This window comes from Mustela erminea, chromosome 18, assembly GCF_009829155.1.
Source record: "Mustela erminea isolate mMusErm1 chromosome 18, mMusErm1.Pri, whole genome shotgun sequence".
NCBI classification, from domain to species: Eukaryota; Metazoa; Chordata; class Mammalia; order Carnivora; family Mustelidae; genus Mustela; species Mustela erminea.
The window spans coordinates 13,927,508-13,942,541 of NC_045631.1; the positions used below are offsets into that span (position 1 = coordinate 13,927,508).

The 15,034-nt window shown below is 41.5% G+C and overlaps 1 protein-coding gene across 4 annotated transcripts in view; it reads left to right on the top strand.

Annotated features, from left to right (window-relative positions):
* LOC116578106 (multidrug and toxin extrusion protein 2-like) overlaps positions 1-14,817 on the top strand; it is a 66,998-nt gene extending 52,181 nt beyond the window's left edge. For 2 of the 4 annotated variants that reach the window (XM_032322060.1, XM_032322061.1), the window contains 5 exons: positions 5,330-5,399; positions 6,726-6,858; positions 12,298-12,392; positions 13,821-13,875; positions 14,169-14,817. In XM_032322060.1, the coding sequence (XP_032177951.1) occupies positions 5,330-5,399; positions 6,726-6,858; positions 12,298-12,392; positions 13,821-13,875; positions 14,169-14,407 (592 nt within the window). In that variant the 3' untranslated portion in view covers positions 14,408-14,817. Of the gene's footprint in view, positions 1-5,329; positions 5,400-6,725; positions 6,859-12,297; positions 12,393-13,820; positions 13,876-14,168 lie in introns of those variants that run through there. The other 2 variants (XM_032322062.1, XR_004280738.1) reach the window with 2 other exon arrangements.
* The last annotated feature ends 217 nt before the right edge of the window (positions 14,818-15,034 follow it).

Consider the following 15,034-nt stretch of genomic DNA (forward strand, 5'->3'; position numbering starts at 1 on the left):
TACATTTTTATAACCTCAGCAACAAGGAACTTGCTGTATCCTAAGGCAGCTTTGGTTCTCAGGACACCCTTCTTATTTTGAGCTGAAACTTACCCTTCCCCACTGTTAACTGTCACCAGTTACTCCAGTTCTTTGCTTGTGAGAATCTAAATCTATCTCCGAGTTAACGGCCCTACAGCTGTTTGAAGGAGGCTTTCATGATCTGCAGTCTTCTCCATGGTAGACATGTATAATTCCTCCAGCCATTTCTTATGGAATGTTATTTTGAGTCCCGCCATCTTGAATTCACACACACCTGAAGACAGTGCTCTTGGTCACCACCAATTTAGAGCAGAACTTTTCCCATTCTATCTCATTCTACCTCATTCTAACTGACGGACTGCTAGAGAAGTATTGAGTTTTTGGTGGCTACATTATACTGTGTTGAGCTGATTGCCAGTGTGCCCCTAATCAGCCCCAACATTCCCACCCACCCTTCATGTGGTTGTCGTCTTGGGCCCAGGTGCAACGTCCTACATTTGTCCCTATTGATCGTTATTATTTTTTGACTCATCATGGCATTTTTGGTTCCCAGTTCTGTCAGTGACAGTATTTCCTATCTTTTTCAGCTTCTGGCATCTGAACATGTAATATATACTTTTATATTTCCATTTTCTCCTCTTTTACGTACAACTCTGGCATCTTCATTATAGTCTTCCTCTTTAGCCCAAAGTCCTGCCAGCATTGTGGGTGAACTTAGCATCCATGTGGATGAGCCATCATTGTCCGACCCTCACTCTAATGCCCTAGTCCTCACCTCAGTAACCTTCTCTACCCTACTCTAGTCATACTCTCCCATGGGCATACTTTGGACTTTGTCATTACATAGAACTGTCCCATCTCTAGTCCTGCAATTGGTTACAACCCCAATCCTTCCAACCTACTTTTAAGAGGGTTCATCAAACGTGTGGCCCTCCAGTGTGTTGACACCTTTGACCTTGCATTTATTTTCAGTCCATCATGACCTTCCTACCTTTACTTCTCTACTTAGATAACTTAGATGCCATTACTTTAGTAACTCTCTTGCTAGTAATTTAAATTCCTTTGACCCACCCTGGAAGAATCCAGTTGCAAATTTTCTATAGCAGTAACTGATCATTTTGGAAAAGTCATACAAGAGGACGCATCAGTTCCACTAGAAACTTAAGACCACCAACCACAAGTAGACCCTCAGCACAGTCTATCTTGCATTTCTTTGATCATTTCACTGTCCGTCCCTACAGTCTGTAGTAGACCTTGTCTACATTCCTCAAACAATTGATCCCTCCTTACCACCCTTGGCTGTCACTCTCAGCAAATGAGCTTGCCTTTACTTTGAGTTTATCCTGTTTGGTTTTTTTTGTTGAGTTTTTGATGTGTAGATTCATATCTTATATAAAAGTTTTTAGCTATTCTGTTTTCAAAAAAATTTTTTTTTTCTCCTCACCTTCTGGAACTACCATCGTGTGTGTGTTTGTACACTTGGTGTTCCAATGGGTCTCTGCATCTCTGTTCATTTTTCTTCATTTATTTGTCTTTCTATTCTTCAGACAGAATAATCTCAATGATCCTATCTTCAGTTCACTGATTCTTCCTTCTGCCAGCTCAGATCTACTGTTGAGGCTATCTACTGAATTTTTCATTTAAGTTTTTATACTTTTCTTTTTTAAAAAAAATTATTTATTTATTTATTTATTTATTTGAGAGAGAGAATGAGAGAGAGAGAGAGAGCATGAGAGGAGAGAGGTCAGCGGGAGAAGCAGACTCCCCACAGAGCTGGGATCCCGATGCAGGACTCGATCCCGGGACTCCAGATTCATGACCCGAACCGAAGGCAGTCACCCAACCAACTGAGCCACCCAGGTGCCCCATAAGTTTTTGTACTTTTCAACTCCATGGTTTTTAATGTCTGTCTCTTCATTGATGGTATCTACTAGATGAGATATTATTCTCATGCTTTCCTTTAGTTCTTTAAATACAGTTGTTTAAAACTCCATGAAAATATTTAAAATTTGCTGATTTAAGGGGTTTTTTTCTAAGTGAATTCAAAGCCTGGGCTTCCTCAGAGACAAGTTTTATTAATTGCTTTCCCCCCTCTGTATATTGGCCCTACTTTCTTATTTCTTTACATTACTCATGTTTTCATTGAAAACTTGACACTTTTTATATTATAATGTGGCAGTTCTGGAAACCAGACCTCCCCTTCCCCAAGGTTTTTTGTTTTTGCTATTTGCTGTTGTTTGCTTAGTGACTTATGAACTAGTTTGGTAAAGTTTGTATTTTTGGTCAAGCAAGTATGGCCGTTAAAGTCTCTGGCGTACGATCAGCTACTTATTGGACAAAGATTTCCTTAGATACTTACAGCCCAGATATGGCCTACTCTTTGTTGAGGGGCCCTCTATGCATGGGTCAGGACATATCTTCAACACTCAGACAGGCCAATACAACTTGGGCTTAACCCCTTATTTCCTGCTTGTGCAAGCCTCAAGCTCAGCCAGAGGCGAGAGCCTTGGTCTTATCTGAGCATGTGCACAATCATAAGCATGCTTCTGACCTTCTAGATTCCCAGGAATATATCAGAGCTTTCAAAGCCACTGCTGCTATCTCATTGCCCAGACTTTCCTACCAAGCTTCTTGGTTAGTCTGTTGTTTGTGCCAGCTTTTAACTGTTGCTTCAGGCAGCAGGAGCTAAAACATTTACTTGGAGAGACTTTTGGCAAACATCTCTCAGAGATCAGCATTAGCAGTGGGTGAGTTTGAGTCAACTGAAAGAAAGAGCCTTTCAAGTAGGATCTTCTAAAGAACAACTAGACAGGTTGGTCTATCTGCAAAACAGCTGTTCTTTGAGAATGAAGCTTTGAAAAAGTTCAACTCATTCTTCCTTCTCCAGTCTTGTAAATATGGGCTGTTATTTTTCAAGCTTACAGCTGAGCTGGCAGCAGGGGATGGTACTAAAGTTAGTTAAAACATCACAAAGCTCACGTTCTTGCCAAGATTCATCAGCTATTTTTGAAGAAGCACTTCCCAGGTCACTGAAAGCCTTTGGTTAATTTCCAGCGTTCTGAAAAAATTGATTCTGACAATATTTGCTAGTGTTTGACAATTTATCTTTAACCTGTGAATGGGCCCCTCTTTTGTATGTTTGTTATACTTCTGTTGAAATTATATTTTGAATATTGTAATGAGATAATTCTGGAAATCGGGTTCTCCTCTTTCCTTAGGCATTGCTGTTCTTGCTTGTTCTTATTGCTGTTCCGCAGTTGTCCATTTGTATAGTGATTTTCCAAACCACTTTTTACAAAGACTGTTTTCCCGGTCATGTGTGGTATCTTATCGCCTCGGTCATCCATTGGCCTGACCGATTTCCTTAAATGTCTTATTCCAATGAGAAAAGAAATATGTTTTAAAAATTCTGTCTCTCTAAATGATTTGACAGGCGCTGCGTGGGAAGCCACTTCAGCCCAGAGGCGATGAGACAGTGACCAGCTTCTCTGCCAGTTCTGTAGTGGACTGCCAAGGAGTGCAAAACACGCAACTCTGATTTTTGGAGGAAAAGATCCTTATTGTCCAACATGCCACCAGTTGTCCCCATCAGGAATGCAGGGAGCCATCCCTATAGCTGTCTGTTATGGGACCAGGGACTGGGAAATGGTAGCTACTCGTAAAAAACCAAAATTCATGGATATTTACTAGGCTCTTTGTTCATCAGGCATTCTTGCTGCAAATTTTCAGCTAGACTCCACAGTTCTGAAAATGGTTGGTTTTGGTATTTCTTGCCAGTTCAAGAATTGTTCTGGTAACGGGAATGATTCTTGGAGCTTCCTATTCCACCATCTACCATGATATCATCTGGATATAGACTTTTTGTACTAATCTGACTCTTACTCTTTTGAAGGAGGATTTTTTTTTCTGGAAATCTCTCAGTCTTTTTCTCCTTGGATGTACTTAAGTATAGGTGAATCTTTTTTCTTTTATTCAGCATGGACTTTATAAACATTCAGTCTGAAGTACTGGATTTTTCTTTAGTTCTGGAAAATTTCTATAAATGGCAGAACTTATGGATTAATCTGAATCTCCTCTTTTCTCTTGTTTTCTATCTCTGTGTTTTGGCATGTTTCCTCAGCTTTATCTTTGAAATTGAAATTTAGAGTTTATCCATGTCTATTCCATTATCTGGTCCTTAAATAGAATGTTTTCTTTTAGTGTTCATCTTTCTCATTACATTTTTTTCCCCATTTGCTCCTTTTTTTCCATGCGTTCTGTGTTTGCTAAAGAAATGTCAGCTCTTGGGACGCCTGGGTGGCTCAGTGGGTTAAGTCTCTGCCTTCAGCTCAGGTCATGATCTCAGGGTTCTGGGATCGGGCCCCGCATCAGGCTGTCTGCTCAGTGGGGAGCCTGCTTCCCCCTTTCTTTCTTCCTGCCTCTCTGCCTACTTGTGATTTCTCTATCAAATAAATAAATAAAATTAAAAAAAAAAAGAAATGTCAGCTCTTCGTATCAGCTATTCTGAACCCTCATTTTGGTCTTTCCTTTTTTGTTGTGAATTTTCTTCATTGTCTGGTGAACATTGGGTTAATGTCTGTGTTTGAATAAAAGACCACATTGTCATTTTGATTAGTAAAGATCGTGTACACAGGAGGTCACTTTGTAGTCCTATGAGGTCCTATTCCAAAGAGGTCGCTCCTGGTGAGAGGTCAGACCTCAGGCCATAGTGATGGTACCTGTTGACCTCCAGTCTTCCCATTTGGGGTGAATGGTAGGGAAGCAGGAGAGCATGATAGCCTGTCTCATGTATTGCAACCTCACTGGTCCCGTTGTGCACGATCTTAGTCGCCTCCAACTCTGCTATATGTCTCTCCAAAATCTCAGCACCACCCTCCCTGTAGTCCCTCCCCAAGCCAATCTCCCACCATAATCAGACTTCAGAGGACCCATGAGGAGGAACATGTTTCCTATATGAACACTGACTTTCCACTCTACAGTTTTGAGGAAGACTCTCATTCACAGAGGAAGATTACTATACACAGGCTGAAACCTTTTTTTCCAACCTGCACGTCTTTACACTCATAAACAAAACTTTAACAATTATCCTCTGTAGCGGCAGCCTAGACCTTGTCCCTTTTACCCTAAATTCTAACTTATAAAACTTATGTTAGTGAGGCTTTATTGTGTACTTGTTTTGTCCAATAGAAAAGTAGTGTTTTCACTGAATTACCTGATTAATTTGTTAGGTTCTTCAGCTCCGTGGTTAATTAGTACTCGGCTTATGTGTGATCTTTGGGTCACTGACTACTTTCTTTTTTTCCAACAGAGATATTATTTACCTTGTGAGCCAAGTGATGCCGATTTTCGCTCCCTTTCATCTATTTGATGCACTCGCAGTGAGTACTTGGAGTGATTTAACTCTAATACACAAGGCAAAATGTGTTTTGTGTTTCTAACTTTTGAAATTAAACATCTCTGATATCATCTTTGAGAAGAGAGACCTCTTGCTTCAGGCATTCTTAGCCATTTGCGGGAAAGACAGGGTACCCTAGCGTAGCATCTCAAGGTAGAAGAAACCAGAGTTACCCAACCTCTTCTTTGTCTGGGGGCTAAATGCCCATGTGACATCTGAGTCATCTGATTCTGCTGTATTGGCCAAGGTGATTCTGCTGTATTGGCCAAGGCAGGCCAGGCCACCTTTGGGTTCATTCTGACCACTAAAAAGTCCTTCCCTAGGCTGATTTGCTAGATATGTAGGTATTTAAAGACCCTGCTTCTGTACCCCAGAATGATGCCTTGAGGCTTACTCCCAGTTTCAGCAATTAGCCCTCATGAGATGATTTCTAGGTACATTGGCCATCTTGCTTTTCCCCCCAGGGAATTTCCTCTGTTTGTTCACATCCCTCTGAAGATGTGGTACTCATATTGAGCACTGGCTGTGTTAAGAATAATGTGGAAGAGAGCAGGACGATCGTCACCACTCTGGTTCTGGGCATTTTTGAAGTGCATGGTCACATTAATATTTTTCAGCCATGATATCAGACTAGTTTCTGCTGAGATACCCATCAACAAACCTCTACATTTTTTAACATATGCTTTAAAAAAAAAAAGATTTATTCATGGGGTGCCTAGGTGTCTCAGCTGGTTAAGCTTCTGCTTTTGGCTCAGGTCATGATCCCATGGTCCTGGGATGGAGCCCCACCTCAGGCTCCCTGCTCCCTGCTTCTCCCTCTCCCTCGGCCTGTCTCCCCTGCTTGTGCCCTCTCTCTCTCTCTGAAATAAGTTAAGATCTTTTAAAAAAGATTATTTGTTTATTTGGTGGGGAAGGGCAGAGGGAGAGAGAAACTTAAGCGGACTCCATGCCGAGGGTGGAGCATGATGCAGGGCTCTATCCCGCAACCCTGCGATCATGACCTGAGCCTAAATAAGAGTCCGGCGTTTAACCGAATGAGCCACCCAGGTGCGCCACAGAATATTTTAAAATAGAGATTTAAATAATGTTACCTGGTGGGTTTCTAATGAAAGTTGCTGTAGTACATTGTTGTTAACGTAACCTCAAAAGCGTAACCTTTTTCTCTATCTCTTACATAATGTTCAGTTCTTGTTTTCAGATGGAGCTGTTTGACTATATCCAAACTTGTGATATATTAACGTAGTATTCCAAACTTGATGTGATGACAGGTAAATGATTGCAGTGTTGGTTTTGGTATTCCTCTCTTTAGGGCACCTGCGGGGGAGTCCTTCGAGGTACAGGGAAACAAAAGATCGGTGCTATCTTGAATGCCGTTGGTTATTATGTTTTCGGTTTTCCCATTGGAGTATCTTTGATGTTTGCTGCTAAACTTGGGATAATAGGTATGTTTTTGATTCTTCAGTGATCAACCTCAAGTCTTATCTGTCTTATTAAGAAAAACTGCTTGAAATACAAAGCAGCCTTATTTTCCTGTGTACAACACTGGAAATGTAGTCTTGAACAAAGTAGACATGATCTGTGCCCTCAGGATGAGGCCAGGATTAATTAATTACCCAGTTCAGTACAGCATTTGGGTTCAGTACAGCAGGAGAGAAGACCTTGGCCCTGTGAGCACCTATCATAAGTTGGAGTACAGAGTTACCAGAAGGAAATTACCTAAGGTAGTCCTACATTAGCCTCAGACCTGAAACATGATGAATTACCTAGGTGAAGCGAACACCATTTATTGAAAAACATTCTTTCCCCACTGAATGATCTTGGCACACTTGTTGAAAATTAGTTGGCCATAGATGTATGAGCTTATTTCTGGACTCTCTCGATTCTACTCCACTAGTGTCTATGTCTGGCTTGTACCAGCACCACTCTGTTTTGATTACTGTAGCTACAAAATAATTTTTGAGATCAAGGAGTGTAAGCCTTCCAGCTGTATTCTTTTTAAATTTTGTTTTGGCTATTTGAGGATTCTTGGAATTCCATATGAACTTGAGGGTCAGGTTTTCCATTTTTGCACCAAAAAAATTAGAATTTTTATCTAGATTGAATCTGTACATTGCTTAGGAGAAAATAATGGAATCTTAACAATAATAAGTCCTCCAATCCATGAACACAGAATGTCTTTCCATTTATTTAGGTCTTTAACTTCTTCCAGTCAATGTTTTGTAATTTTCCATGTTATCCATTTCCTTGGTTAGATTTATTCCTAGATATTTTATTCTTTTGGATACAATTGTGAATAGAATTATTTTCTTAATTTCCTTTTCAGACTGTTATGGCATATTAAAATACAACTGATTTTTGTGTGTTGATCTAAGTTTATGGAATTTATTAGCTGTAGTATTTTTTAATGTGTGGATTTTTAAAAAGATTTTCTATATATAGGATCATGTCATATGTAATTAGAAATAATTTTTCTCCATTTCTAATTTTTTACATTTTATTTTATCAAGATAAGTGTCCTCTTTAATCCCCATCACCTAGTTCCCTCTTTCCCCCAATATCCCCCATCTTAGTTCTTTTAGTTAAGGGTTACTTTCTTAGTTTGTCTCTCTTTTTTTTCCTTTGCTTCTTTGTTTTGTTTCTTAAGTTCCGCATTTGAGTGAAACCATATGGTATTTGTCTTTGACTGACTTATCTTGCTTTGCATTAATTACTCTAGCTCTATCCATGCTGTTGCAAATGGAAAGATTTCATTCTTTTTAATGCCTGAATAATTTTCCATTGCATATATGGACCACATTTTCCTTATCCATCCATCTATTGATGGACACTGGGTTGCTTCCATATCTTGGTTATTATCGACAATGCTGTAATAAATATAGGGATGAATGTATATGTATATGTATTTATCCATCTATCTATATATCTCTTTTTGAAATAGTATTTTCATTTCCTTTGGGTAAATACCCAGAAGCAGGATTGTTGGATCATGTCGTAGTTCTACTTTTATTTCTTTTTTTTTAAAAAGATTTTATTGGGACGCCTGGGTGGCTCAGTTGGTTAAGCCACTGCCTTCGGCTCAGGTCATGATCCCAGGGTCCTGGGATCGAGTCCCACATCGGGCTCCTTGCTCAGTGGGGAGCCTGCTTCTCTCTCTGCCTCTGCCTGCCTCTCTGCCTGCTTGTGTTCTCCCACTCTCTCTCTCTCTAACAAATAAATAAATAAAATCTTTAAAAAAAAAGAAAGATTTTATTTATTTATTCAACAGAGAGAGACAGAGGGATCATGAGTAGGCAGAGCAGCAGGCAGAGAAAGAGGTGAGGGGGAGCAGGCTCCCCGCTGAGCAGAGAGCCTGACGCGGGGCTCCATCCCAGGACCCTGAGATCACGACCTGGGCCCAAGGCAGAGGCTCAACCCACTGAGACACCCATGCGCCCCTCCTTTAATTTCTTTGAGGAACCTTCATACTATTTCCCTAAGTGGCTACACACATCCACATTCCCATCCACAGAGTATGAGTTTCCCCCTTTTTTAATTTAAGATTCTTATTTATTTATTTGAGACTGAGAGAGAGAGTGCGTGCATGAGTAGGGGAAGGGGCAGAGGGAAAGGGAGAAGCAGGCACCTCGCTGAGCAGGAAGCCTGATGTGGGGCTTGATTCTGGACCCTGGGATCACAACCTGAGCCAAAAGCAGGTGCTTAACCTACTGAGCCACCCAGGTTCCTCAAGGTTCTCTTTTCTTCATATCTTTGAAAACCCTTTTTATTTCTTGTCTTTCTTGTACTAGCCACTCTCACTGGTGTGAGGTGATATCTGATAACTTTGATTTGCATTTCCCTGTTGATTAGTGATATTTTCACATGTCTGTTAGCCATCTGTAAGTCTTTGGAAAAAATGTTGATTTAGGTTCTCTGACCATTTCTTAATCAGATTGTTTTTTGGAGTTGAGTTATATGACTTCTTTTTATATATATTTTGGGTATTAACCCCTCATCAGATACATCATTTGCAAATATCTTCTCCCAGTCTCCCAAAGGTAGATTGCCTATTTGGCTTTTTGATGGTTTCTTTTGCTGTGTGAAAGCTTTTTATTTTGGTGTAGTCCCCATAGTTTTTTGTTTTTGTTTTCCTTGCCTGAGGAGATACATCCATAAATATGTCTAAGAGATTACTGCTTATGTTTTCTTTTGGGAGTTTTATGGTTTGGGGGTTTCACATTTAGGTCTGTACTCCATTTTAAGTTAATTTTTGTGTATGGTATAAAAAAGTGGTTTAGTTTCATTCTTTTTCATGTGGCTATACAGTTTCCCCAACACCATTTTTTAAAAGATTTTATTTATTTATTTATTTGACGGACAGAGATCACAAGTAGGCAGAGAGGCAGGTAGAGAGAGAGAGAGAGAGAGAGGAGGAAGCAAGCTTCCTGCTGAGCAGAAAGCCTGATGTGGGACTCGATCCCAGGACCCTGGGATTATGACCCAAGCCGAAGGCAGAGGCTTAACCCACTGAGCCACCCAAGTGCCCTGAATTTTATTTTTTTAGTGAAAAAATAGTCTAATTAGAGGACTTACTAAATGCCGTAGAATGTAGTCAAGTAGGTTTAGTTCTGTATCCAATCAGTACGTTTTTCCATGTAAAAATTTTGAATCTACCAGTTCTCTGTGAAATTTTAATCTTGCAGTTGTCGTAAGAGCCTTCCTGTGTCCACATAGACAGGTGCTTAGTTTCTTACCTTGACTTTTTAGGAAACATTACTTGGTGGCCTAAAGAATAACTATCTTCAATGTCATCTCTCTTCTCATGCCTGGGGGCCTTTGTGTGGCTGATTAATGTCAAGCTGGGCTTTGTCATTCTCTGTTTGGGACACACACCTGCCACATGTTTATTACTGTCTCGTAGTGCTACCAAACACTGCCCTAAACCCCTGGGATGTACTAAATTGGGAGGGCCCCTGTCCTCCTCAATAAGCTGCTAGGGTTTTATAATTCTCCTTCACTTAAAAAAACCCAAAACGCTAAAACCTCTCTCTTAGTAGAATCTAACGCTTCTTTAGAATAAGCAGATTTCCCTCTCTTTGTTCACTAAGAGGCTTTTTACCATTGTACTTAGTAGGTGCTCATATTTGTTCAAAAGTCCTTTTAAATTATTAAAATTTTACTTTAATGGTATGGAAATTTGGGGAAATGCTTAAACACACAGAAAATTAAATTATCTTTAGTTACCCTACTGAGCTAGAACAGCAGAGGCATTCAATGTATTTTATGCTAGTCTTTTTTCTATTATTCACAGATGTAGGGTTATACTGACTATATAATTTCCTCCCATTCGATGTTAAAGACATGGTTTTTAGTACCTCTACATTACTCCCTTGTATCATTTCTTCAATGCTTCCCTGACAGTGGACATTTAAATTGCTTCTTGTTATTTATGTATTTTTTAAGATTTTATTTATTTGACAGAGAGGGACAGAGAGAACAGCAGAGGGAGCTACAGAGAGAGAGGGAGAAGCAGGCTCCCCGCTGAGCGGGGAGCCTGCTTCTCCCTCCTCTGCAGCCCCCTGCTTGTGCTCTCTCTCTGCCAAATAAATAAAATATTAAATAAGTAAGTAAGTAAGTAAATAAATTGCTTCTCTTTATAAATAAGATTGTGCTGAGCCTCCTAGGTGTGTGAATCACTAAGTTCCCTGACTCTTCCCTCAGGATGGATTCCTAGAAATAGAATCACTCCCTCAAAGGGATGTCAGTCCACCTGCTTCTGAACGGAAGAGAAGTTTTGTTTAATTCTGAGGAGTTTGCTTAAATTCCAGTTTTGTTTCATTATGAGGAATCCACATCGGACTGGCGTCCATGTGCCTTTGCCAGTGTGGCGCCCCGGCCGTGGAATGAATGAATGAATGAATGAATGGACTAATTGACAATCTCTGCCAGATTCCATCTCTCACCAAAGCAGCCAGCTTTGTAGCGGAACTATTGACATACAAGTGGATATTTTACATCCACTTTGGTATGTAATGGACATTTAACTAGCTTAAATAGTTTCATAGGTGAATAGGCATTGTTTTAATCTTTTTTTTTTTTTTGAAAGGATCCATTTATATTCTCAGTAACCTTGTCCACACGACAGTTGGTTTCCCCCTGGGCCTGGGCCTTCTCATGCCTCTACCGGCCGGGCCTGTCCTGAAGCTGTCACAGCCACTTCCCCTCCCCCCCATTGTGAGAGCTGCTGCCCTTCTCGTGGACTCTGGGCTGTGGGTCACTGTTGCGGCGCTCTGTTCAGTGGTTTCCGTGGCCCTTCTCACCCTTCCAGCCGGCACGTTTGCAGCCTTGCCTGTTTTCTGTCTCCCCTAGTAGTATGTAAGCTCTAGGAGGGCCCAGATCTCGCCAGCCTGTCCCACTCTGTGTGGCCAGCCCTCAAAACCCGACCTGCCACAAAGAAGCTAGTACATATTTGTTAAATCAGCGTATAAGCAGCCAACAGTTCTGTGTTGTTTTGACTGTTCATTGCCAGAGTGACTGCCGTGATCGATCAGTGTAAACTTGAGTGCCAGTCTATACTTCTGTAAATTTTTAAGGTAGTTATTTTATTTTATTTTTTAAAGATTTCATTTATTTATTTATTTGACAGAGAGAGATCACAAGTAGGCAGAGAGGCAGGCAGAGAGAGAGGGGAGAAGCAGGCTTCCCACCAAGCAGAGGGCCCGATGCAGGGCTCGATCCCAGGACCCTGAGATCCTGACCTGAGGCAAAGGCAGAGGCTTTAACCCACTGAGCCATCCAAGCACCACAGGAAGTTATTTTAGCTGAAGTTGTCTTGGAAGAATGTGAACGATGACAGAACATAATGGAAGAACACCTAAGCCATGATTCTCATCCTGTATCCGTAGGTCTCTGGTCTGGATTGATCATCTGTGTTTTCTTTCAAGCCCTTTTCTATCTGGTGCTCATCTGCAGGACGAATTGGAAGAGAGCTGCCGAGCAGGTAATAGCATCTTCTAGAAGGGTGGCTCTTTCTCGGTCCCGTGGCTCTGTGAGGAACCTGAAGGTCAAATGCTAAGGTGGCCATTGGCAGCATGACTGCTTCATTTCATGGCAATTGTCTAATGTGAGTTCGGGGTAGAAAGACAGCACGTTTCAGCATGTTTTCTTCTTTGTTCCATGAGTTCAGTATCTACTTACTAGGGTTCAACAACAAATGAGGAATTAGCTTAGAAAATATTTTTCCGTTTTAGTATAAAAATAGTAGTTTTTTAATCCTGATTATACAGACTTATCTGTGTTTAGACCTCTGTTTTTTTATTTTTATTTTTTTAATTTGACAGATTGAGAGAGATCACAAGGAGTCAGAGGCAGGCAGAGAGAGGAAGAAGCAGGCTCTCTGCCAACCAGAGAGCCCCATGCGGGACTCAATCCCAGGACCCTGGGATCAAGACCCGAGCCGAAGGCAGAGGCTTTAACCCACTGAGCCACCCAGGCGCCCCTAAGCCTCTTTTTAGAAACATTTTTGGTCCACGTTTTCCTAAAAGGCAGCGTGCTGAGGATCTGTGATCAGTGAGGAATGCTTGGGGGAAGAGCCATAACCTCCGGGTAGAGGAACGGGATCTCAACTGTATGGGCCTCTCTGGGTGTGACTTGTAAGCTGTGTTTATTGTCAAGATGAGATGGATGACAGGTTGGGGTAGGGGATGTGTTACTGATAGGGAGACAGGGGCTGAATTTAGTACACAAAGCACCCCTGCTTCAATTTTGTGTCCTGCCCCCCGGGTTCACATGCCTTTGGTTTTCCTACTTGTGATGTATGGCGTCTTTCCTACCTTAGTGTGACGAATGGAAGGAGGAAGTAGTACCAGACATTCATCTAGGCCATAAACCGTCCTTTATATGATAACACCATTCGTCTTTAGACTTTATTTCTTATAGCAGGGCTTAGGAACACTGAAATGTGCAGTGCAAGAAAAATATGAAATTTGCAACTACAAGGCACAAGTTGCCTTTTACATTATGATTGTGAGCTGAGCACTGGGGAGAATAGTGGTTGTCCAGGGTCACATTCTATGGTCATTGGTGTTTTCAGGACCAGAAAGGACGGTGCTAGATGTTAGAGCTCTTTTTTTTTTTTAAAGATTATTTATCTGAGAGAGAGAGCAGGAGAGGAGCACGAGCAGGGGGAGGGGCAGAGGGAGAAGCAGACTCCCCACTGGGTAGCGAGCCCAATGCGGGACTCCATCCCAGGACCCCAGGATCATGCCCTGAGTCGTGGGCAGATGCTTAACCAACTGAGCCACCCGGGCGCCCCGATGTTAGAGCTCATTAGGAGTGGTTCCATCGGTAGCTCGGGTGAAATTTTAACAAGAGAATACTCGCCCAACTTGATGTACACTTCATTGGCTTCTGTGACACTTGTTTTCAGGCACAGGTCCGAGCTGGGCTGAAGGGGATCAAAGAGACCACGCCGTCACCAGCAGGTAACAGAGCACAGTCTAGTGGCCTTGATCTGCCTCATGAGGCCGAAACTTAGTGTAGCCACAATTAATTAGTTATGAGATCCTGCTCTCTTGCGTAATAATCTTGTCCCTGCCCTACTAATTGGGAGATCAACGCTGGGTTCTCCTGTGAAATGTTCTCAATGTAGTTTCACATAATACCAGCCAATAATTGATGGTCATTGCTGAGCGTGTCCTTAGGGAACTTCCCATAATAGCTCTTTACTGAACCCTGTACATAAGGGTATATATACGCCACTGTCCTCTGCCATCAGATCTACCTGTCTTGGAGAAAGAAGTAACTGATGGAGTGGTTCTGCCTGATGTCCTCACACCCGAGAGCCAGACCTTCCAACTAATGGTCCTAGACGAAAGCAGCCAGTACACCGTTTCGACCATCGGGGATGTCCTGACAGGAAGACAGTTGATTTTCTATCGTGGAATAGCTCTAGCTGTCGCTGTCGCCGTTCTTTTAGCGGGCATTTTAGTAAGGGTCTTCAATGACCGTGGCTAAAATAGAAGCATTAGCACCAGCCCACAGACTAGACATGATCGTTCCATGCCGTCTTAGTTGTCCCAAGAATCTGCACTGTCTTCATGGAGATCAAGGCCAGATGTGGAATTCTAAGTTTCTCCCAGATGTTAACTATATCATGTAAACTATATCATTGTAAATCTGTAAATTTGATTGTCCCTGCTGGAAGTGTTCTGTGCTCTTATGTTGAATGTCTTCCCTCTTTCAGGAAAGTTCATTGCCCTGTAAAACTGATTGCTGAACCAGCTTTGTTTGTATTTCTCTGTTAGTGTATTTACTCTTACCAGTGGGTATGTATTAAGTGCCTGTTCAAGTCCTATCTCAGGTATGGCCATACAAGCTTTTATAAAATTAAACACCTTAAAACTGAAAATGCGTGCTAATGATATTTGAGGCTATAAAAGCTATCGAAATGCTAACTTTTAGTTTTGGACCTTCAAACACATTTTTGTGGCAACTGTTGTATTAAAGAATCAATCTGTGTTGTCTTCTGCTGCTTAGCTCCCCAAATGTGGCCCTCTCCCAGCAGGGTTTTAAAGCCTTTATGGGGAGTTTGAGCAATCCAAATAGAGAATACTAAAAACAAACAAACAAACCCTAATATTG